The sequence below is a fragment of the Pavona decussata genome, unplaced genomic scaffold (assembly GCF_977016875.1).
Source record: "Pavona decussata unplaced genomic scaffold, jaPavDecu1.1 SCAFFOLD_21, whole genome shotgun sequence".
NCBI lineage: Eukaryota > Metazoa > Cnidaria > Anthozoa > Scleractinia > Agariciidae > Pavona > Pavona decussata.
In genome coordinates this window covers 4,706,004-4,729,255 of record NW_028145444.1, presented here as the reverse complement: position 1 = coordinate 4,729,255, position 23,252 = coordinate 4,706,004, and the positions used below count along the sequence as shown (strand labels likewise).

General features: G+C 36.6%; 2 protein-coding genes across 2 annotated transcripts; one reads left to right on the top strand and one right to left on the bottom strand.

Moving 5' to 3' along the window:
- The first annotated feature begins 679 nt into the window (after positions 1-679).
- Positions 680-7,668, top strand: LOC146486359 (uncharacterized). The gene is made up of 6 exons (XM_085100649.1): positions 680-1,040; positions 2,745-2,844; positions 4,003-4,056; positions 5,107-5,235; positions 5,628-5,704; positions 6,959-7,668. The coding sequence occupies exons 1-6, from the start codon at positions 778-780 to the stop codon at positions 7,122-7,124; spliced, it is 789 nt and encodes a 262-aa protein (XP_084956775.1). The 5' UTR covers positions 680-777; the 3' UTR covers positions 7,125-7,668.
- A 932-nt stretch (positions 7,669-8,600) lies between these two features.
- Positions 8,601-23,244, bottom strand: LOC146486358 (protein CLP1 homolog). Its single transcript, XM_085100538.1, has 14 exons — positions 23,065-23,244; positions 21,367-21,453; positions 20,610-20,721; positions 19,614-19,744; positions 19,058-19,171; positions 17,954-17,981; positions 16,476-16,514; positions 14,062-14,193; positions 13,842-13,931; positions 13,366-13,466; positions 11,527-11,665; positions 10,680-10,760; positions 10,044-10,137; positions 8,601-9,637 (listed from the first exon to the last, which is right to left on the bottom strand). The coding sequence occupies exons 1-14, from the start codon at positions 23,185-23,187 to the stop codon at positions 9,526-9,528; spliced, it is 1,383 nt and encodes a 460-aa protein (XP_084956664.1). The 5' UTR covers positions 23,188-23,244; the 3' UTR covers positions 8,601-9,525.
- Between the last annotated feature and the right edge of the window lie 8 nt (positions 23,245-23,252).

Below are 23,252 nucleotides of genomic sequence, written 5' to 3'. Positions count from 1 at the left end.
TTTACCTTAGTGCTGCGTCACAACATTCATTTACACTCTTCACATTCACATTGCAGTCTTATTGATCAGTAATCCTCAGGGCCGGAACGACTCTGATAAATTTTAAATTCACTCGGCTTGGTCTGGCGGTGGGCTTTAAGGTAAGTATTTGCATTTTGCAAGTTACATTCAACTTTTATTATATATTATTATCATTGTACTACGCATCATTTGAAACTTGCCACATTTTTTGATATGTCTCTATATGTTCGGAAATGTTTTCAGTCTATACTAATAGTCATGAGCTGGACAGACAAAAAACGAAAAACTGATTCAAAAAATCTGGGTTGCAGTAGCACTGCCCTTGTTCTTTAACAGAACGACCTGGCAGTTTAGAATGTTTTTGTCTTTCCGTTCTAAGAGGACCTGGCATTTGTTTGTTTGTTTTGTTTCCAAATAAGTCAAATAATAGCTCTTGCGGTTTTTTCTTTGGTAAGTGTGATTGATTTATTTTCGTAAGACGTTTAATACTTTCCTCGTCTTTTCATGGCAAAGGTGCATCGTAACTGCAGATTTTACCATTAGAAACTTAGCTAATCAGAATGCTGGATCATTGGCTTTTTGCCAAGGGTATCAGAGGCCTCGATCACCGGTCAGGCCCTGGAAACTAGCACAGTTTCCGTTCCCAATCTCCCCGACCGATTTTGTCACGATGCTGACTATTCTAGTCACAAAGTCACGCGAAGTTACTTGGACGAAAGGGATCGACTTTCGGCGCTTTTCTATCACCGCCAGTAAATGATCGTGAATGCCAGGTTTTGGGGTTTAAGTAAACTATTTCTGAGGACAGCTGTAGTCAGGCATTTAAGGAGTGGAATTTCAGTGATGCTGCGTAAGGAAGATGTCGCCGCCATGAGGATTGATTACCACACGCCTGTGTTTGACGAGAATTGTCTTGTGGCAAAGGAACCATTCGTACAGTTTGATTCGTGGTTCAAGGAAGCTACAACGGCTCCCGGCATTGGAGAAGCAAATGCTATGGTGCTGACTACCTGTGGAAGGTGAGTTCTGTTCTCATGGTTAAGAAAGAAAACTACCAACTTCGATTGAAAATGTCCATGGGTTGAATATTTCAAGTTTATTATAAAGTTAGTTTACAATTAGATATATTATATAATTGTTATAGCTTCCATTTCACAATTCTAAAACGGTGTAATTAGAGAAAGCTTGTTAGTACGCGTGTTTTATTGCCTGAAATGTAAGCTACCATTTCCATTTACTTATAAAATCAGTCACAGTTTGGCCTCCGGCCGGATGAGAGCTTCAGCTTAATGTTATGTAATCGGTTATGCAATAAATTTTTGTTTTGAATTTTCACAGTCCGATGGAAAACCACAAAACCTAGAAGTTAAAAAAAATAAGTATTACATTGGTCACTAAAGCCTTTTCTGAGACATTAAAATGAAGTTCATTTGTCTGTCGGTCAGTCTGGGTATGCATACATGACGTACTTCCTCTCTATCCTTCAACCAGAGAACAATTTATTCAAGAGCTCAAAAATATAAATTTTTCCTCGGACTGAAATATTCTTTGGTATAATGTTCATGCCATGAATTTTTGATTGAGCATGTGCATTAATTGATAAATTAGCCGTTAAAAAAAAAAATGAACAAGATGCCCCTCTAATGGCATTACACGGAGTGCTTAATTAATGTAGCCCCATTTATTTTCCATTGTATGCTTCGCAGATTTTTAAAAACTATCTTCCCTTTGCAATTGAAATAATTCAATGGTTTTATTCAGAGAGACTGCTTGATATTTTGTCATTGTGTTATTGGGAAACATACCGGAAATCACTCTGCGATAACGATTTTTATCATTGTGTTACTGGGAATCATACCGAAAATAACTCTGCAATAACGTCATGACCCCGCTGAACTGGTCTGGCTTCCTTGGCTTTGAATTATTCGATCTGTTTGTAAAAGTGAAGTTTCTTCGCTGTGAACTCACACAATTTCCACCGTTTCAACTTTCGAGTACTATTATTTCGATTTACCGCGCGAAAAACTTTCGTTTTCTTTCTGAAAATGGCAGATTCGGAGTCCTAAATTCAGACATGTGGCCGCCATTGAACGAAAACAACTTTTCCAAATGATGATTTGCTTTGACGTCACACAAGTAGAGATGAGTGGGTCCCCTCCCTCGTGATATACGCGCGGATAATGGAGTTTGATTGGGCCGCTTTTGTTCAAGACAATCAAAACAATAGATCCCTTCTGGGAGAGGGAAGAATTTAATCTAGTTTTAATGAATAAATCAAATGATGATTTGACGTCACACAGGAAGTGATGAGTGGGTCCCCTCTCTCGTGATATGTGCCTGAAAAATAGATTTTGATTGGGCTGCTTCTGTTGAAGACAATCAGAACAATACATCCCCACTAGGGGAGGACATATTTTAATGCATAAATTAATGTGCACATTTGTGTATACAGTGAAGAAAAAAAGGTATACCCGACCGAAACCTAGACACGTAATAATAAAAGGGCATGCATTTTGCCCACTTAAATGGTGCCACATTTGTTGTGCTAAACAGTCAGTAATCAAATCAAGTCACACATCAGTCAAATTATAGTGCTTTGAAGACAGTCATGCTCTCTTTTTGTTCAACAAACAGGTTAACATGTTGATTTTGATTGAGGATAGTAAAGTTAACTTTCCTTGTGTTGATGTCCTTTACTAATTATGGGTATCTCCGCTTAACAGAGATTGCCGACCAACAGCAAGAGTTGTTTTGCTGAAGGGTTATGATGAAACAGGATTCACCTTTTTCACCAATTATGACAGTAAAAAAGGAGAGCACCTGGTGAGTTTTATTATGATTATTCAGAGGTTTCTTTCAGCAAACTGTGAGCAGAGATCCCCTCAATCTTCCTGATTTTTCTTGGAAGATTGGAGAGATGTCTGCTCTCAGGGTATTCTTCCAGTCTTGTATATATTTGGAGACTGTTGACTCATCAGAATGATGCTTCATCAGGAAAAAATGTCTTCTTTTGAAGTGATAGTCATAGACTTATACTAGCAAATGGGACTGTTGGCTTAGGGTTGGAATTTATAAAGCTAATATATGAGCAGTTTAAAACAGATGTGAAAACTTAGCACTGCAAACTGGTTGATGCTGGTGTGACTACTTTACACTTGAGAAAAAGATAGGTCATGCTATAGCAGGTACTATGAGGGTGGGGAGGTTAAGGGTAGGCAGGTGACCCTGTTTAGATATCATGTGGGCACTTTATTTACGGACATATACAAAACATGGACCCGGGTGCATGGACCACCCATGTGGACCCGGTCCATGGACCACCTCGTGTACCTGGGTTGTGGACCCGGTCCATGGACCACCCCTGAGGACTGGGTCCATGGACCCAAGCCCTGTTGAGGTTGGTTATACAGAGTTGGCCCTCCATCCGATATCTCGAAATGTAAACACTGCTCTTCGCGAGCACCTATGTCCTCATATCAATAGGTTATGTGTGAGCACTCTACAAGTGCAAAGAAAACTAAATATGGATAATTTGCGTAAAAAACTCAATGGTGGTAAAAGCATAGAATCTCAATTAGTAGAAAGTAGAAGGTGAATTACATATTGAACATCATATTTAATCTGTATTTTATACTCAGTCTGCAGTCCATCCTATATTATATTGACAGGTAAAACATGCCTTCAAAAATTTGTTCGTGGTGATCCATGGACCGGGTCCACAATTAAGGTGGGGTGGTCCATGGACCCAGTCTACAGGGGTGGTCCATTGACCAGGTCCACAAGGTGGTCCATGAACCGGGTCCACATGGGTGGTCCATGGACCTGGCTCCATGTTTTGTATACGTCCCTTTATTATATTTACATACATTTCACAAAGAAATGTATGAAAAGTAATGGTTCTAATAATGTGGATAGGAAGATGACCAGGCCATCCTGTCCATCACAAGAGAGTTAAACTAACACTAGTTATTTTTCTTTCAGCAAGAAAACCCTTACGCCTGCTTGTTGTTTTACTGGCATCCTTTGCATCGACAGGTACAATAATAATATTGTAAATGGCTATACTGAAATAAATACATTTAGGCATGACTAACAGAATGATAAATGAAGTATGAAAGTATTAAAATAAGTTGTAACACAGCAAAAGGCAGGGTGATCTCAATCCCCCACCCCCTCCCCAATCACCCGTTCCCTCTTTTCCCATACCACATTGGGGTTGTGAGGTTGCTTGTTGATGTGTATGACCATATTTCCTCTTTTAAGCCCCCTCTCCCTTTTAACCCCCCCCCCCCCCCCCCACCACCCTTGGCTAAATTACCACCTCCTCCCTGTGGTAAGTTCTCACTCACTCCCGGTCCCAATCTGAATAGTGAAGTTTTACATTGTGTGCTGTCTGTTATGGACTTGCCAGAATCATCACACAAATACTGAATGTGCAGTTCCAGAAATAGTCCCTACCCACCCCATGGAAGGTCACCGGAAATTGGTAGGGTGAGGGGGGTCGTAAAAGTCAAAATTTTAGAAGCAATGTTTGAAGCTAAAATGGGATTTCTTGGGGGGATGGGGGGTGCAAAACAAAAAAAAAACTTCCATAGGGGAAGTATGGATATTTTCTGGAACTGCACATTATGGCTTGATGAATAGGTGGAGTAAACAATATGACATGTTTCAGGAAAATTTTTGAATGCTTTTGATATATACAGTACAGCCATGTGTTTCAATATGTAACTACAGCTGTAGTCTCCCATTCTAATAAGCCCTGCAGTCCTGTGAGACCCAAAATTGATAAGCTCCGTGGAGGGCTTGTTTGTGACTGTCTGTCCCAGGAGACTTAACAGTCTGTGTTCTATGGGTTGATCTATGATCAAATGCAACTGCAGTATCTGTTAAATATAATTGTGGCTGTGCAGCACAAATTATCCTGGAATAACAGACTTTGTGACAGTTCCTGCAGGTCAGATACTGGAAGATGTGGGAAACATAGCATAATTATAAAAAATTGAGCTTGTGCCACTTGAGAGTCAGTGCAAAGTTTTTAAAAATCAATTTGTAGTGTTTCACCTTATCTTTGAATGTTTCTGTCAGGTGAGGATAGAAGGACGAGTGGAAAAGCTGTCTGTAAAAGAAAGTGAAGTGTATTTTCATTCCCGTCCTCGACCCAGTCAGATTGGAGCCCTAGTAAGCAACCAGAGCTCAGTTATTGCAGGCAGAGAGGTATGTACTAGAGGTAAAATATACAGGAAATTCTCCTACTGGGCCTTCATAATTTTTCTGACTTATAGCAGGAGTTGGGAGATGTCCAGTTTCAGACCAAAAATCCATCAATACCTGTTAACTAATACCAGAACAGCTCATAAACCATACAAAAAATCTTATCTATATAGCTTATATAGGGAAGTATCCTCTCCAACAAACATAGCTGTGTAGAGCCCATGCAGCTGGTATTTCTACAGTACAAGTGACTTCATGTGGCTGCAAGCAAGTTGGCTACCAACAGCAACACATAAATACCATAATTAAATTTTGTTACTGCATGTACGGTGTGTTTTCTGAAGTCGAGTGTTGCATTATACATATACTTCCCTTTTTTGTTGTTAATCTATCAGGTTTTGGAAGATAAGGAGAGTAAACTTAAAGAAGAATATGCTGATGAAAATAAAGTGATTCCTAAGCCGGGTTACTGGTGGGTATATAGTTAACTGAAATTATTTTTATTAACCAAGTGCGAGAACCATACTGGGAGGATATTGGCCAGAGGTCTTGACAGTACAGACCGAGCATATAAAGGTGCGTACAAAAACGATCGGGGGCCAATATTCTCCCAGTACAGTCCTGAACGAGACGGTTAATAGTAGAGATTTATTACATGACTGAAGAGAACTTGTAATATATTTTACCAATAAAAATGCGGGAAAATGTGAAGGATAAAAGATGACCTGACACTGATTGAGGGCCTACCAGGTGTTTTAGCAGGAAAAGGACTTTTTAAACCAAAAGTTCGGATAAGCCATTACACAGGAATCAGTTTGACTTCACTTTTAATTGAACCAATCAGATTAATTTTTAGTAAAAAATCTATCAAATGTAACAGAAATTGTCAAAAAAGCCAGCTTTCCATTTTCATTCATCTCACTTCTCTCGAAAGTATAAAGCTTTGATTCTACCAAAATCATTTAACAGAGAAAGAATAAGTTAAACAGTGGACAGCTTTAAGGTTTTGTGGTTTTAAACACCTGGAAAATGAATGGTTTGTCTTGCATGTCGAAACTCAAGTAAATGGCAAGAAGCAGCATTAGTAACTCCAAACACGCAAGGGCCAGGCACAAATATATAATAATATTCAATCTTTGTCGTCGCTTTAGGGCTGGGTTATTAACAATTTTAACTGGCCCTGTCATGAACTGGAATGTGCATCCCGATATGGATGAAATATTAACACCAGCAAAGCGGGCTTCGAGGGTGTTTGAGCTTGACAAGTAACTGACAGAGGTCATAACATTCTGAATGTTAGAAACTGATTGGAAGGAACCTTGATAGAAACATCTTACATTGCTGGAGCTTCCAGTTGTTGATTTGTTTCTTTCACTGAGTGCATCAGACATCTGGTGTTGGTGGCATAGCTATACAGATGCCAATTTTTACATGCTTCATATTTTGTGGCCGCTTAACTGCATTACATAGTTTTCAGGAAAATTGGCCTCAAGATTATGTCATAGTCCGTAAATTGATATGGTCTGTGTATAACAAGACCATTGTGCAAGATCAAAAATAGTTACCATAATAGTAGAACTTTAGTCTTCCCTTATTTAACCCCCAAAAAATATTTGACAATTTATTTTGTCTACACATTTTGCATAAATTGCAGTTGCCAATGAAGGCATTAATTCACTCAGACTCATTTGTTTGTCATTTCAAAAAACATGTCCATTTTTTTCAGGGGTGGTTTCAAAGTAATTCCTGATCAAGTGGAATTCTGGCAGGGGCATTCCAACAGACTTCATGACAGGCTACTCTTCCGCAAACCTGGAGAAGATGAAATTCTTGATAAGACTTTAACAAAGAAAGGCACAAATGGATGGGTCTACGAAAGACTAGCACCATAACTTATCATAAAAATGTTTGGAAAAACATTGCAAAAATCAAAATTGGCAATATTATTGTTGTCATTATAACTTAAAACTATTTATAGATCCAAATGTAAAGGCCGTTATGTTGATGGAGTTGTGTTCACCAAACTGTACTAAAATATTCTTGATCATAAGTTGGTTTTCAAGGATTGAGAATACTTTATTGGGAAACGTTGAAGGCCACATTGTATGCCCTATTGAATGTGGCTAATTTGGCTTGGTAGGAAGTATAGAGGTTATATCAGGAAATAATTTAATTTATATGTGTATCTATTTAGAACTTTTCTGTCTAGATATCAGTTTGTTGTGTCTTGCCTTTAATTACTTCCAAAGTACAAAAACCATGAACACTAAGAATGAATATAATTGGGTATACCTAAACTATTGCTTAATTTGCAATCTCGGTTCTTGGTTTCTTGCCGAATGTTGACTTGTAAGAGGAAAAAGTTACAAAAAATGGAGGAGTGGTTACTCAGCTGGTCTCATAGGGGGAAAGTAGGTGAAGCAAAATAAAATGAAAATTATAAAAATAAAATAAGATTTTATGTTACTAATGTACAGATCTCTCCAAGATCTATTAAATAAATACAAATTGACCCAATATTGGGTGTGTAATGACTTCTTGTGCCATTAATGACACTCTTGGGAGTGAGAGGGTTTAAACATGAAGGTTCATGTGACAAACATCCTGCAAAATGCTAGAACTTGAGTAATCAGGAGTGGAATATGTGAAAGAAATGAAGATAGATGTATTTTTTTTTTTCAGTCAGTGACACAGGCATACTTGAAAAAAATCTCGAAAAAACTCTTGCAGGAAAATCTGAGTTTTCCTTATAGTCAAACCTAAGACCTTCTGATTACTAGTTTGGATGCTCTACCACTGAGCTACAGGAGACTCATGGGAGCTAAGGCTTTAAACTAGGTTCATGGGACAAACATCCTGCGTACTGCTAGGATTCGAATGTCAATCAGTACACTATCATAGAGGCAAGCGTCACAAAGTCAGAAAAAAAAGTCAATGGAATGTAATATCGACTTGTAGTTGCCTTCATTTGTAAGCTAGGGCATGGAAGCATCAGCTCTGCACCTAAAAGCACCGACAGTTTTAAACAGGTTGTACATGTACCCCTGACACCTTAGCATGGTTGTAACATACATAAGTTTCTGAGGTGTGCACACCTTACCGTTATGGATTTTACACTGGTATGCATCCAAAATTGTCTCTGCTTCTGAAGCAGGTATAGATCTTGAATGCATAGGTGGTCTGGATAGCAGGTACAGTGTGAACAAAGGGGCTATCCATGCAAATTTTGTTACTAATCCAAAATGGATCCACTAGCACAATAAAGTCACTGATTAATGTAAAATTGTGAAAACAGCCAAATCATGTTTATGGTGTTAATTGTTATACTCAATGATGATTCTGACATTCTCTCGCTTAATTTCAGTTGAACTCACTTGAAGTTTCAAAATTCTTACTTGACATGCATACAGTGTAAGATTTTCATGCATAATTTGCAGCTGTCATTGATTCTTGTGTAATTGTCTCACTTATGTGGGCTTATCTTGTCAGCCAATTACCCTCTGGGGAAAATTCTTCATAGGAACACCCCCCAACCCCTCTGAAATTTCCGTCTATTAGCCCCTCTCCCCCTCGGAATTTCCATTGACCTTCCGTGGGGGGGGGGGGGGGGGTATGGATATTTCTGGGATATTTCTGGAACTGCACAATGATGGTGTAGTATTGAAGACACTCAAAGAAATCTCTTTGCCAGACATTACAATGCCTTTGCTTTCACCAATTCTCACCCTTGCTTGTCTTTGGCTTTGTATCGTTTAAAATAACATTCATAATAATTGCTGCAATGTTTTTTGACACAATGAACTTTATTCTGATTTTGTTAGTAATAAAATTAGCAATGAAAATAAAAGGGTATATTATCATGACTTGTTGAAATTTTAATTCTGGAATAGGCATAATCCAATTTTCCAAAAGCCAAAGATGAGTTTCATAAAACTTCCTGCTGCGGACACATACACTGTATAACCAAATTATGAATTTGACTGGGATAAAAATCTGTTAATTAATGTTTTATAAAACTTGTGCCAGCAGGCCTACATGTAAAGTAAAGCTTGGTAAAATGGGTCGTGAAATTTGTTCAAACATGTCTGCTCGTAAAGACATGTCACAGCACAAATTTCTGTCTATGGTATCGTAGGAATGTAATGTAATGTAATGTAGCAATGAATCTTGCATGTGGATGTAAATGTACATTGTATAATCTCAAATGTCTTATCACAGCTTGCAGGCAATGTTCGTCTAGCACAAGTGTTCTGACTTGGGATGCTGACATGATGAGAACTTATTAATAAATATTCACTTGAAGTCCATAAATTTGACATCACTGAGTAGAAAGAATTTTCTTGGCAAAGGTCTTGGAGCAGGAGAAAGCACTACCATCATCTGGCGATCTAAATCAACATCATTACTGAAAGACAGACAAAACAAATGATTATATCACAAAACTGAAGGTCTACATCCTGTTCCAACTTAGTGCAGGATGTACATGAATAACACATTCATTTGAACTACATGTAAAGTATTTAATTAAAAGTTCTTTGACCACAGTTCTCATCAATTCAAAGTGCCCTGGGCAAGGATGAACAAAGTCACCATTGCGTGTCAATTAATCTGGTTAGACAGTAGTGGCTAAGTTATTTTCAAAATGCTACTGAAGGACAACATGCAAAGATAATCTTTAAACAGTTTTGCAAATGACAATAGTCAAGGTGAAATAACCAGTGATATCAGCAATCTGTCATGGCGACATTCAGCAGCATATGTCTCAGTGCAAAAAAAAAAAAAAAAAAAAAAAAGCAAAGGGAAAAACTCACACAACAACAAAGCCAATTGTGTTTGTTGTGACCAGGTCTTCTTCTAAAGATTCAGCTGCACTCAGAGCTAACACACAGTGCTTCAAGTCACGGCCTGTCAACACCAAGATGATAATCAGCACAATGACATTATATTATTACAGGTTTATTCAGTAAAATTTTAACTGCAAACTTAAGTAATAATAGAAAGACTGGACTGCAAGTAGCTTAAGAGCTACATGTAATCGAGGCAGACCAAGTAAATGCAAGTTTTATTACTGTAGTATAGTAGTAAAGTATAATTACCACGTGGAAGAAGGTTTTGCAAAATAATGGTATTTTAAAGTTTGTCAAAAATAAATTGGAATTAAGAACAACAACAAAAAAGAAGTGTATTTATTACATTATTTTAAGTTTGAGTTAACTTTCAGACAAAGTAACATTTTACAGATTTTCACATAAATGAACAGTACCTAATCACACTCTCACATTCACAGATAATTTAAAATTAATTAATTTTACACCCCCCCCCCTAAAAAAAAACAACAACAACAACAACAACAACAAAAACCCACTTAAAACGGGTATGTGAAAAACACCAACTGCTTCAAAACCAAACAAAGTAAATGAATACCATGTACCGGTAGTTTCATTTACCTGGCTGAACTGCGACAAGTTTGGTTTCATTCTGCTCTGGAGCCATTCCCAGTGGTAGACATGAATCAGGGACAGCTGGAGCTGAAAAGATAAAAACAAGTCAATAACAAGATGGTTACCATCTACTGCAGGGCTGTTCAGATAAGGCAGCTTACTGCACAAGGAATAAAGTGTATTAAACAGAATTGGATTTTCTTCAGGCCTGTTACAAGTACCGTATCTCTTCATCTATAAGCCAAGCTGGTTACTTTCAATATACCGTAGCTGATGGCCTATAATAATAATAATAATAATAATAATAATAATAATAATAATAATAATAATAATAATAATAATAATAATAATAATAATAATAATAATGCGTGGGTTTTATACAGAAATGCTCACCCGCGCATAACAATGATACAAATTATAGAAAAATGCATATGGCCATAACAGCTGGTTTTCAGCTGCTAATGTAAAATGGCAGCCCTATACTGTATTTCCTTTATTAAAGTTTTCTCACCTGGAAGAGACACAAGGGAGGAGTAGTAATAATCCTACATGTAATTACTGTTTTATCTACATATGTACATGAACTGGTGTGGAATGAGCAATGGTGTGGAGGGATAATGTTTGAAGAGTTGTTATAATTAATCTGGACTTAAAGATTGGTTAGTGAAAGGTGACAGGCATCAGGTGGTTTCATTGTATAACACACTTTACAATAACCCTCTTTACCCCATTCCACCAAGGAATGACTACCAGGAATAACACTGGACATTCATGCTGTGGATATTGTAATTACTGGCTTGATAACAAACTGAAAACCTCAACTTTGTTTAGTTTAAATAATTATGTAACTTACCCCCTATTTTAAAAATCTTGATGTCTGCAAACTTTACTTCAAAGCTGTGTGGAAAGAAATTCATCTTCTTCCCATAAAAATATGCTCTTACTCTATCATCCCTGGTACTCCGCCTGGTCTCTTGGCTTCTTACTACCACCTAATCAACACAACAAATATAAATATTTCAAAAACTCATTAATAATTCATACATCCATTGCCCTATCGAATGGTGGATAAAACATCATGTGCAGTAGTTTTAAAACCTGATAAAACCTTCTCCTTATTAGTATGCGGTGTTCAATGTTTTTCTCGTATGCCACATGTAATTTCCAACATTGACAAAAGCATCATTGTTATGAACTCTCTTGACACGCTTTTCCAGGAATGTTTTTGAAGCCATTCAAAAAACTCACAGCACGAGTTTTATCGGGCTTAAAACCACTCGGCTGTACCTCGTGGTTTTAAATCCCCATAAAACAGTGCTAGTCGTGTTTTAAACATTACTTAAAACATTCCAAAAATTCTCAGCCAACAAACAAAACAGATGTTCATACAATTTTGCTCACTTTTAATTTTGTTACAGAGTGGTTTTTAATTGAGTGTTGAACGCAATTTCATGTTTGCTTTGGTTTTGCTTAAATCAACACTTAGATATAATTATATAAGGGAATTAGTTTTTCCAGAAACTGTAGTACTGCATTGGTGGGTTAGTGGAAATGAGTATTTGGTTTTATCAACTGAGGTGATAAGGTAATTTGACCCCCGTAAACAGATCCGCAAACATATGTTTTGAGCAGATGTTTCGATGCTTGGAACATCAGCTCTCAATTCTCTCAAATTATGGTGGCCAAATTACCTGATCAACTAAGTCGATAAAACCAAAATATTATTTTTTATTACTCTCATTTTGGTGATCCTTGCAATCTGATTGGTTCTCAACAGTGTGATTTATTCCTAAATAGCACCATTTTATGCCCTAAATCGCATCCTTTCTTTAGCCCATCAAAATGGAAATGAAGTAACAAAAATAGAATGTAATATTGACAATAAAACTCTGTGATTTCAAAATAGGTGTAATAAAGTGGTAATTGAACTTTGTGTCTTGCAATTTTCGTCTGAAATCATGCTTGTGATTTCAAATCGAACTCGCGCTGTGCGCTCATTCGATTTTGAAATCACGCATATGATTTCAGACCAACGGCAAATTGCACTCCACTCAGTTCAATTACCATTATTAATTAATACTTAGCTCTGCAATAACCGATACATGAACTGTTCTAATGGTTCCAAACTAACGACTAACGCTTTTAAACGCAGTACTGACGGTTTTCATGAAACCTTTAACGGGTTACTAACGGATAACTAACAGATGACTAATGGATGACTAACGGACGACTAACGCTTTCGGCCGTTTAACGGATAAGCGTTAGTGTACGTTTTCCTGTGTGTGGTCACAATTGGATAAAAAGCTCAAACCATTTTCATAACCAATTTGAAATAAAATCAAACCAATTGTGACTTGCTTGTAAATGTTTTCCCCAGCTTGAAGCAGTTTCTTCACTTTGCTTAAAGTTCTAATTGGTTCATTGTGTTAAGTATATCAGTCTGCTGTGATGGTTAGAGTTATTACTAATGGTTTCAGTTTTATGATATTCAATCGAAAACCATACATGTATATAATTTCAAACAGAAGCATGTCATCCATGTGCCACACATGTAAATGGAGGTGAAAATACTTTTGGTCATATAATTATATTTATTTAATGATTATAAAAATTTGATGTTACATCAAGATGAGATTTTGCAAGATCAAGTCAGAGTGCTAATTAAAAAAGAGTAAGAAAAACGTCTCCTCACCCCACCAGACTTAGGAAGATGTACAATTTGAACTTTGCTGCCGAACTGTTTCTTGAGATCATTGTAGACCCTTTCCTGATCAAGAACAACTATTACATTCACTGCAATACAAAACAAAGTTGTTTGCATTATTGATGTGTAACAATAAATAATATTATTGAAAGAGTGAACAAGATAATGATTATTTCCCTGTACATACAACACGTGTAATTATTTTTAAAAAAATTAATTAAAAGGAGCTTGAACAGGTCAGGAACATGCCCAGTGCAAACCAACAATCTTGAAAAAAGTTACCATAATTATTAGTGCATCTTTTAATGTTTTTTTTTCCTTCTTTTTTATCAGTCAAGTGTAACTGCATGTGTTATTATGAATAAATTATTATTATTTTTTTAAGAACAATCATATTCAGACAGGGGTCTGTAAAAGGAAGAGTTGACAAACTATGTATGTATAGCATAAATGTGGATGCTGACCTTCAAATGCTTCTGCTGCATGAACCAGGATTCTGTAGCCAGTTCCAGTCACCCAGCCACAGGTATTGATAACACAGCCACTTGCTCGTGCTACAGTAAAACAAACCATCCACACTGTTTATTAATAATTACTAGTGACAAATGGAGGATTAATATTGTTCAAGAAAGTACAGCACATGCAGTGTAATATTCATACAATAATATACATGTATGAACTGACCTTTCTTGTTCTTTTCAAACCTCTGTTTCGTGACTTCAGCTATTTTACTTGATATTTTGTTGTACAGCTTTTCATTGGGTCCAGGTGATAGATGACCATAATGATAAACCAATGGAGCCTGCAATGGAAATCCTGTTCAACAACAAACAACAAATTAATTAATGCATGTTTATTGACATAATTATATTGCGCTACCAGGCAATGCTAATGTCTGGTAACAACCAGGGCTGTCAGAAGGGTAGTAACCCATTACATTGGAGTATGTTTCAAAGATGGTCTTGGTTATTATACACCAAGAGGGGAGGTAAAAAGTATGTTATTTTATTTAGTTATTGGGAGGTTGGAAAATAACTCAGGAATTGCAGGATCTCTTAATTTAACCATTTTCATGGCCCATGAAAGTTTCTTTCCAAGACATTTATGGGCCACAAAATACATGTATGTGCTCCTTTTTTTCCTGGAAAATTCATGGCCTCAACAAAGCCACGAAATTTTGTTTTGCAGGATGCATGGGCCACAAAAATATTTTCATGGGATTTCAAGGACCAAAGACCAAAAAAAAGTCTTTTTAGCCTAAAAATGGATTTTAAAAAAAGGTCAATGGCCCAGAATGTAACCTGAGAAGTACATGAAAACCCTATTTAAACAAAATCCTTGCCAATAATTATCTTTTCACCCAAAAATGTCTAAAATTATTTATCACAAAATTATTAAAGTACTTAACAGAAATATTTTCACACCTTTCCAGGTGACATGCATGTATCCTTGTTGTTGCTGAAACTAATTTATAAGAAAATTGTGAACACTAAGAATTGAAAGGCTGAGAGCATATTAACAATTTTAGGCTGATTTTCTGTTTTGCTCAAAAGTGTCCGAGTCCTGCATGTGGCTTTCAATTTATTCAAAGAAAATTACTCTAGCTATTTTATTGTGGTTTTTTTTGCTGATGCCTCTAATTGACAAAAGGGAACATGTACTACAAGTTTTGTTTGTGGCCCAAGGTGCATGCCGTGCAAATGTAAGTTGACAGTCCCTCGAAACTCGAACTTCGCGACTCGATCCTCGAAACTCGAAAGCTTCGAGTATCGAGGCTCGAGTCGAGTGCATCGAGTATCGAGTCGAGTGCATCGAGTTTCGAGGCAGGGAAACAAAGAACTTCTCGCGTGATTAGTTTTTCACACGTCTTATCCGAGGTCACAGTTCAGTTCCTTTTTACAGGAACCAACTCCGCGAGACGGCCAACTGTGTTTGCGTTTTTGTTGGAGCGATGTGCGCACGTGTATGCTCGAGCTGGAAAGAGTTAGCTCTCCGAGCGTTTTCTCGGTTCCTTGCTGATTACAACCGAAAGTATCGTGCGTTTTTAATCAAGGAAATGCTGTTTTTGAAGTTTTGATTCGAAAGATTAAAGGACAATCAAGCATAATTATGTGCAGCGTACTACTTAGCGAGGCTAAAAGCGATCGCGCGTTTCCATTTTCAGCTTGTGAATTGTGAAACAGCGGCCAAAAAAGTCGCCATCTTTTAGTTTCGCTTCCTTCACTGTTAAGGGTTTAGTAAACAAGTAATCCAGTCATCTGTCAGAGGAGGACACGGTTACAATCAACAGTTGATAGAAAATGAAGAAAACGTGACATAATTTGCCTTTTGAGATGATCTGCGTAATATTTATGCAAATTTGTAACGCTTGGCCGCAAATGTAAACATTCGCAGCGGCTTTCGAAGTCTGCTCAAAGGCAAGCGAACGGCCACGTCGAAGTTTCCCCGGTTCCTTGCCGAATCTACCGTAAATGTTGTGCGTTTTTACATAAGGAAATGCTTTTTTCGAAGTTTTCATTCGAAGGATTCAAATACAATCAAGTATTATCTTGCGCAGCGAAGATATTTCAGAAGCGATCGTGTTACATTCCGCGAAAAAGCCGCAATCTCGTAGTTTTAAGCTCGCTTCGTCGAGTTTGAAGTTTGATTAAAAAGACTTAATGTAGCATATGAAAAAAATTTAAGCATGTTTTAATTTCACAACAACGACGAACGGATGTGTTTTAAATAATACGCGGAAGGAAGAAACGCGCCGAAACAGATTTATCGAACACTCACTGCCGCTGATTTGAATTACTTCAACTTCCGACCAAACTAAAAAAACAGACCACATGCAAGAGCCATGGGAAAATCGCCTTTGTTCTCTCTTATTGTTTGAGGTTCGAGAAATTAATCGTTTCCTCGAAAGCTGCCATCGAGATCCTCGAAAAATTCTTCGAGCGTCTCGATACTCGATACTCGAAACTCGAGCCTCGAACCTCGATACTCGATTCTCGATAGCTTCGAGGATCGAGGATCGAGTTTCGAGTCGAGACTGTCAACTTACATTTGCACGGTACTGTAGATTACGATAGATAAACTTAAATATGTTATCTCACCTTCTTCAATGTCAGCAGGCCTTTCAATCAGAAGTGCACCTGTTTTTAAAACAAAAAGCAAAGAAGAGTGATCCTTACAGCTAGTAAATGAAATTTGTTGGATCACCCATACTCAAGAGTATACAGTGGTTTTGCATTAATTAGATTCCTTTTGAACATTGTTACCCACTTTGTCTTATCCGACAAAGTGGGTGTATCTTTCTTTCCGTCTCCCTCAAACAGCGTTGACCAACTGGAGGTTGGGGTGGGGGTGGTCAAGGAATTTCTCTTCCTATCACCCAAAATGCTGTATATAAGCCATACAATGTACATGTAGCTGTACATGTTGTGATTTAAATAATTTTGATTCTGGTTTAAAAGTTTTCAAGCAAGTTTGAGTTTTATTCCCTTAATTTAATTTGTTTCATATTGTAGTAAGAGACAAACGAAAAATTAAACTGGTCTGAAAATACCAGTATCATTTGCAAACCCAAAACCACGACACATACGTTTTAGCAATATGAGAAATACAATATACCCGAGGTGGCGTCAATCTTGGAACATGTATCTGTATCTACCCAGGTATAAGTGTTCACACAAACTAATTACAGTCAACTCTCGCCTTGCGTACACCTTGCTATTATGGAGTCCACCCAGATAATACATAGTGCAGCTAAATCCCCGGCAAAATAAATTACAGACGTTTGACTGAAATAATTCCCACTATCACGGACTCTCGCTATTAAGGACACTAACTCGTGGTCCCGAGGGTGTCCGCAATAAAGGGAGTTGACTGTATAATAAAACAGTCAATTCTGATTGTTTCTCTGCACCAATAGTGTCCAGTCTCTAAGAACAACTAGCTGTCCAATAGACCTTATTCACTCTTAATGCTAATTGCCGATTACAAAACATGTCTTATTCTCGAGAGAATCATTCTGGAAGTAAAGAATGCATGCCAGTGTGAATATAACCAATTATTCTAAAAGAGATGTCACATGATCTGTAATGGGCCGGGGCAACAAAACAATGAAGTGAATAAGGTCTTTTAATTACAAGTTTTTAATTAGATGCCTTCACTGTTCAGGTGCTTCAAGCACACTTTTTTTTGTTTCTACACTGTTTACAAATTAAGGAAAAATATCAAATGAATAATTTATCCCAGATATTTTAAGATTAAAGAAGAAAAAAGGTTAACATACTATAGACTACAAAACATTGATTTAATTTTTTTACTATGATTAATAAGTTACAAGTTACAAGTTAGCATAGCAATTATTGATAACTACAGGTAGTTGACTTCATGTCATACAATTCAGCCCTGCGGAATTATGCTAACTTGTAATTTTTTAAACTGTCCTGGCTTGTACTTACACACTTACATGTAACTGATTTGAAATTACTTGCTTGCTAACTCCCTGAATTGTACAACTATTAACCATATGTTACAAGTGCTGTACATATGACTATAAATGGCTTGAAAACAAATTTTCACTTACCCATGGAGCCAGGAATTCCTACGTACCCCTGATTAGGAATAACAAAACCCCAACAACAGTCAGCAAGTGAAGAAAGGGTGCAAACAAATTTATAATATTTTAATCAGTGTTATGTGCACTCTCAAATGACTGGTTATGGTTGAAGCTACAACCACACATGAATGTACTCAAAACTAACTCGCAGTAGTTTTGTTTTTTATTTTTTTTAGCTTTATGGTATAAATACTTTATTGACTTTATTGGATTCGTTGCAATTACTGTAATACATAGAAAATTAAAATAATAAAATAAGAATATCCTAAGCATCAGCAACTGGAGCAGAAAACAGGATGATACCCAAATTGATATTCAGCCCCCAACTAAAAGTATTTAAAATGATAACTTTAATAGAAATAAATTAGCATATAATTACATATTAAGTTGATTTAAAGAGAAGTTAACAACTTACATCCCCACCACTTGGGGGATTATAAGAAAGTGTTTTGTTATTGGGAAAGTCTAAAAGCTCCTTTTAAAAGTGTCAGTCCACACTTTTTATGCCCATAATTTGGTAGTTTGTTCCAGAATGGATAGACTGTCCTATTAATAGTAAAACGAATGTTTTAAATAATAATAAAATTTTGTTTTGCGTGTGGTACTTGATAATTCAGTTCACACGAATTGTGCATTCTCTGCTGAATGTACTAAAACAAATCATCAGGTTATTAGGGTTTTTGGAAAACATTGAATCCTAAGGTCTTTTTAGTTTGGATTCTTCCAGAAATTAGGTACTACCTTCCATAGAAAGTGGTACCCTGTTCATGTACTTATAGAAGAAACACTACATCTCTTTTTGGTGGGTCTATTTGAGATATTTTAAAAGGCTCCTTTAAATACCTTAAAATACCTACCCAGTGTTCACCCACCCTCCCTAATGTTAAAAAGAAGACATGTTACTTTAATACAAGTGTTAGGGAAAAATGTAAACTATGTTGCAATGCTGTTTGCACTAACCTACACTAATTTGACATGACATGTCATGTAATTTTCTACTGTCTTCTCAAAAAAAAAAAAAATTAAATAATTATTAAAATGAGATTTCATTGCAAATAACAAGCCTCTTACTTGTCCCACATCAAGATCAATAAACACAGGCCTCCTGCCCATCCTAACAGCATAATTCAACATCAACTGACAAAGGGTGGATTTACCAACATCTACTGGACCAACGACCAGTACCTGGAAAATAATTATACCGTAATGTTCAGTGTTTCAAAACATTGTTGCATGTTATATTTAGGGACTTTACGAAACCATGGCAGCAATACCAAAGAAAACATCACATCAGTTCGCATTACTTGAACTTCTTCCCGATTACTCCAACCAGTTTTGGGGAAGAGGGTAATTTGACTCCCCTTACAGAGTTACTTACTACATGTAAGTGCCAGAGGCTGGCTAGAAAAATGGCTACTTTAAATTTTGAGCCTAATCTTCGGTGAAAAGGGTTTCATGCTCAAATTTAAACTCGCACAAACACTCATTTGCCTAGCGGCCTACAGTACTGTAGTTCTAGATCCTGCCTTAAAATGCCTACGTGGGATTTTCAAACGTATGTAATATGGCTAAAATCAGTGGCATTGAAATTCAGGATCATTGTACATTTTTTTTTCTTAATACTTACCCTAGGACCAATCTCAGATTCAGAATTTTCAGCTTTTTGTCTCATTTGCTCCAGAGCCATATGAAGATTGAGATACATAACCATTGGAGTTTCCTTTGAGACATACGACCACTCCGGGGGACCAGAAATTTAAAATTGGTTAAGGAACAAACACTTTTTCACTCTGATGAATGTGAATTGTACATATCAAATCTTTCTTCCCCAAGTGATTCATGGCCTTTGTTTACATTGTACCATGGTTAGAATTGCTAGCCACTATTCTTTCTTTTAAAAATGTATTCTAGATACAGTGCTTAATGTTTCAGTCTAAGTCATCATTTCATAATTGGCAGGTTTTTGGCAAGAGAGACGAAAACTACTTTTTTTCCTTCAAATCCAAATTGCTCCAAATAAGCCCTATTTTGACACAGAGACTGGCTGTCATGTAAGAAACTTTGTTGCATATTTAATTTTTGAACAAAATGCTATGTCAACAAGAAATAGCTTATTACTTTTCCAGAAAAGGAAAGCCACCTACACAAATGAGATACAGATGCTCAACTGCAACTCGATTTTTTACTTTTACTGTCTTTTAATTAATAATTAATACATGAAGGACTGTCAGTGGAGTCCAATTCAGTCTGTATTGTAATCATACAAGAGTGTGCTCATCCAATTTGTTTAATCACAAGTATGAAATTACAGACAGAATTGGACAACACAAAGTCCTGTTACCAAAATTTATTATTTATACTCTAACAAAATTTGAGAAAAAAGCTAACAGTTTAACTTTTTGGTGAATAAATACAGGACAACAGTTGAGTTAAGTTTCGAGATAGATTTAATTACCGTGCACGCAAATGACGCATACTGTCCAATTACCCCAGGCATGAGGTGTACACTGTCCTATTAATCCTCAAATCATGGCTGCTGATAACCTTTCAGATTCAAGAATTTTGTTATAGTTATGATGAATCACAGAATCAAGGATTCATAAACTTATGCAAAAGGATATTTCCACAGTACAGCCATGCCAGGTGAAGACAGCAATCTTTGATCCAGCATTGAATGTAAACTTCTTGTTCTTGATAAGCTCTGTTCCAAACACTTCGCCTTGACCTTGAAGGAGCTACATTGTACAAGTGTAAATGGGAAGACAAACCGAAAGTACAATATAACCTGACAAAACATGTTCAAAATCTTGGTAATCCAATGAGAAGATAGCAATTTGTTAATGGCTGTCATCATTGATGACAGTGAAAGTGGTTATTAGCCTGATCCTGGAAGCATGCAAAATAAAGCATCCCACTTCAGTAGGAAATTGTATGTGGTAGAACTCTTATCGGATTTCTTCTAAATTGTACAAGTTATACCAAGTGGAAGACTGCTTTTGGGCCGGAAAAACTACAGTAACTTAACAGGAGTCCTCAGTGCTAATTAGGTCTGTCAGCATTGGTGCAAATGCAGTGTAAATATATGCTTAAAGGACTGACAACAATAACTTTTCTTATATATTGTAATTTCCTTTTGTTGTAAACCATTGAAATGTTGCATAATAATAAAAACCTTAACTTTAACCTTAATAATAACAATAACAGATACATAAATACCTCTTACTAACCAAGTTAGAGGTCTGTACTGTATGTTCCTGACCAAATTTTTTCCCATTCATTTATGGCCCAAGCGTGAAGCGCGTGGGCCATAAATCAATGGGGGAAAACTTATGGACTGAGAAAATGAGGTTAGTAATATTTTAGAGAATAATTTTGCTTACCACAAGTTCTGCTTTTCCTTTCCCCTCAGGAATCTCAAGCCTTAACTCGGAGTCTTTTTCAAGCTTGAACTGCTGTCTTTCCTCTGGCTGAAGTCAAGATTACAAAACACATGAACCCATTAATGACTTGTAGTTCTCTGAATAGAATCTTCATCACTATTGGGGTTCCCTTGCACCTCAAGAATCTATGTTCTGGGATTGTTTTTCAATCTTGGACTTGGCTTACACTAATTTGTAACATTTCACAGATTTCACTTATGTCCAGAAATGCACCTAACCCTGAATTCGAGTACTTCATATAATACAGGCCTTTTTGTTGTTTTCATATGACTTCATGTTTGACAGAATTATGGGTGTTTTAGTAAAAATTAAGGCTAGGGGAAACCTTGTGATGTCTGACTAACATACAGTTCATGAATTTCATTAGCGTGCATTTCTGGACATATTATCTCACAGATTTGTATCTGCATCACGTTATTCATAATTAGCTATTGTTTCTAAAATTTATTATTAACACTTCCTTGTTGTTTGTTTTATATATAGCAAAAAATAATTGTAAACATCCTTGAACTGACAATGGATACTGAAGTGTCCAAAACATCTCTTCCAAACTAAGATATTGGGTGATTGTTTTGAAAATGTTTAATTATCTATTCTATTCTACTGCTCGGAAAATTTGGTAGTATTTTCATTTGCATGTACATGTAACATAACAAATATTTTTTTTTTTTAAGTTCTATTCTTATAACATATATCTTTTTAGTATACTTATATAGAGTGGGAACTTAACACTCTGAATGGTATTAGTAAGGGCTGTTTTTCAGCAAGTACTAGTTCCTTCAAAACGAGTGCGAACGACTGTTTCTCATGTAAGTACAGTCGAAGCTCTCCTTGCGACCACTCTCATTAGTGACCAACTCTAGTTACGATCACCATTGTGACACCCCGTTTGAATTGTTACTAAACTCTGTAATCAAAAGCTCTCGTAAGCGACTGCTCCCATAAGCAACTGCAACCACTTTTGGGAATTACAGCTGTACCAACTGGTCTTTTCCTTTGTTTTTAAGTTCTTGTAAGCGACCGCTTTAAGATTCTGATATGTATTACGACAACTTTTTAATAAAAGTTTAAAATCACATTTACAGTAATATAGCACTGCCTAATAATGTGCGTAGATTAAGATCTTGAATCTAAAACTCAAGATGATTGACGGTTGGATCAAGAGTGTCACCCTGAGACCGAGGTAGAAACCTTAGGCTCTGGTAAGTGACCAGCTTCTATTGTTTCAGCTTTTAATCGCTTATGAGTGCTTTGACTGTATATCAATTACCACTTATACAAGAACGTGTCTTAATGGTGGAATAAAAGTTATGTGGGAAAAATGTCATTGGAATAATTTCAAACAACAAAGGAATCATGGCCAAATTCGACATGCATATGTTCTGGGTACAACTGTAGCTAGTAAAACAAAGTACTGTATACACTAAAATTTGAGATTCGCCAATCAAGCGAAGTGATTATTATGCTTTTTCAAACGGTACCAAACTTCTGTTCACATGATTCCAAACTGTATTCTTGAAGACCGGATAACAATTTTCACAATGTTGTCCCAAAACACGTGCCGAAATTTAGAAAGAATTTGAACCGTTTGAATTTTTGCTCATTGAAACAACATCGGCATTTCTGAAAAACACATACCGGGGCTTTTTCTTGTTCAACTTCCATCTCCTTTAAAGACAGTGCTTCTCTTAGACGGTTTAATAGCAGCCTGCCCAACTGATGTTCATGATTAGAGCTAAAAATTCTCCTACAACACTTCATTCATCTTTGAGTCATGCCGTCCGCCATCTTGAAATCTTCTGCTCTCCCAGTCTCTAACCCGACTA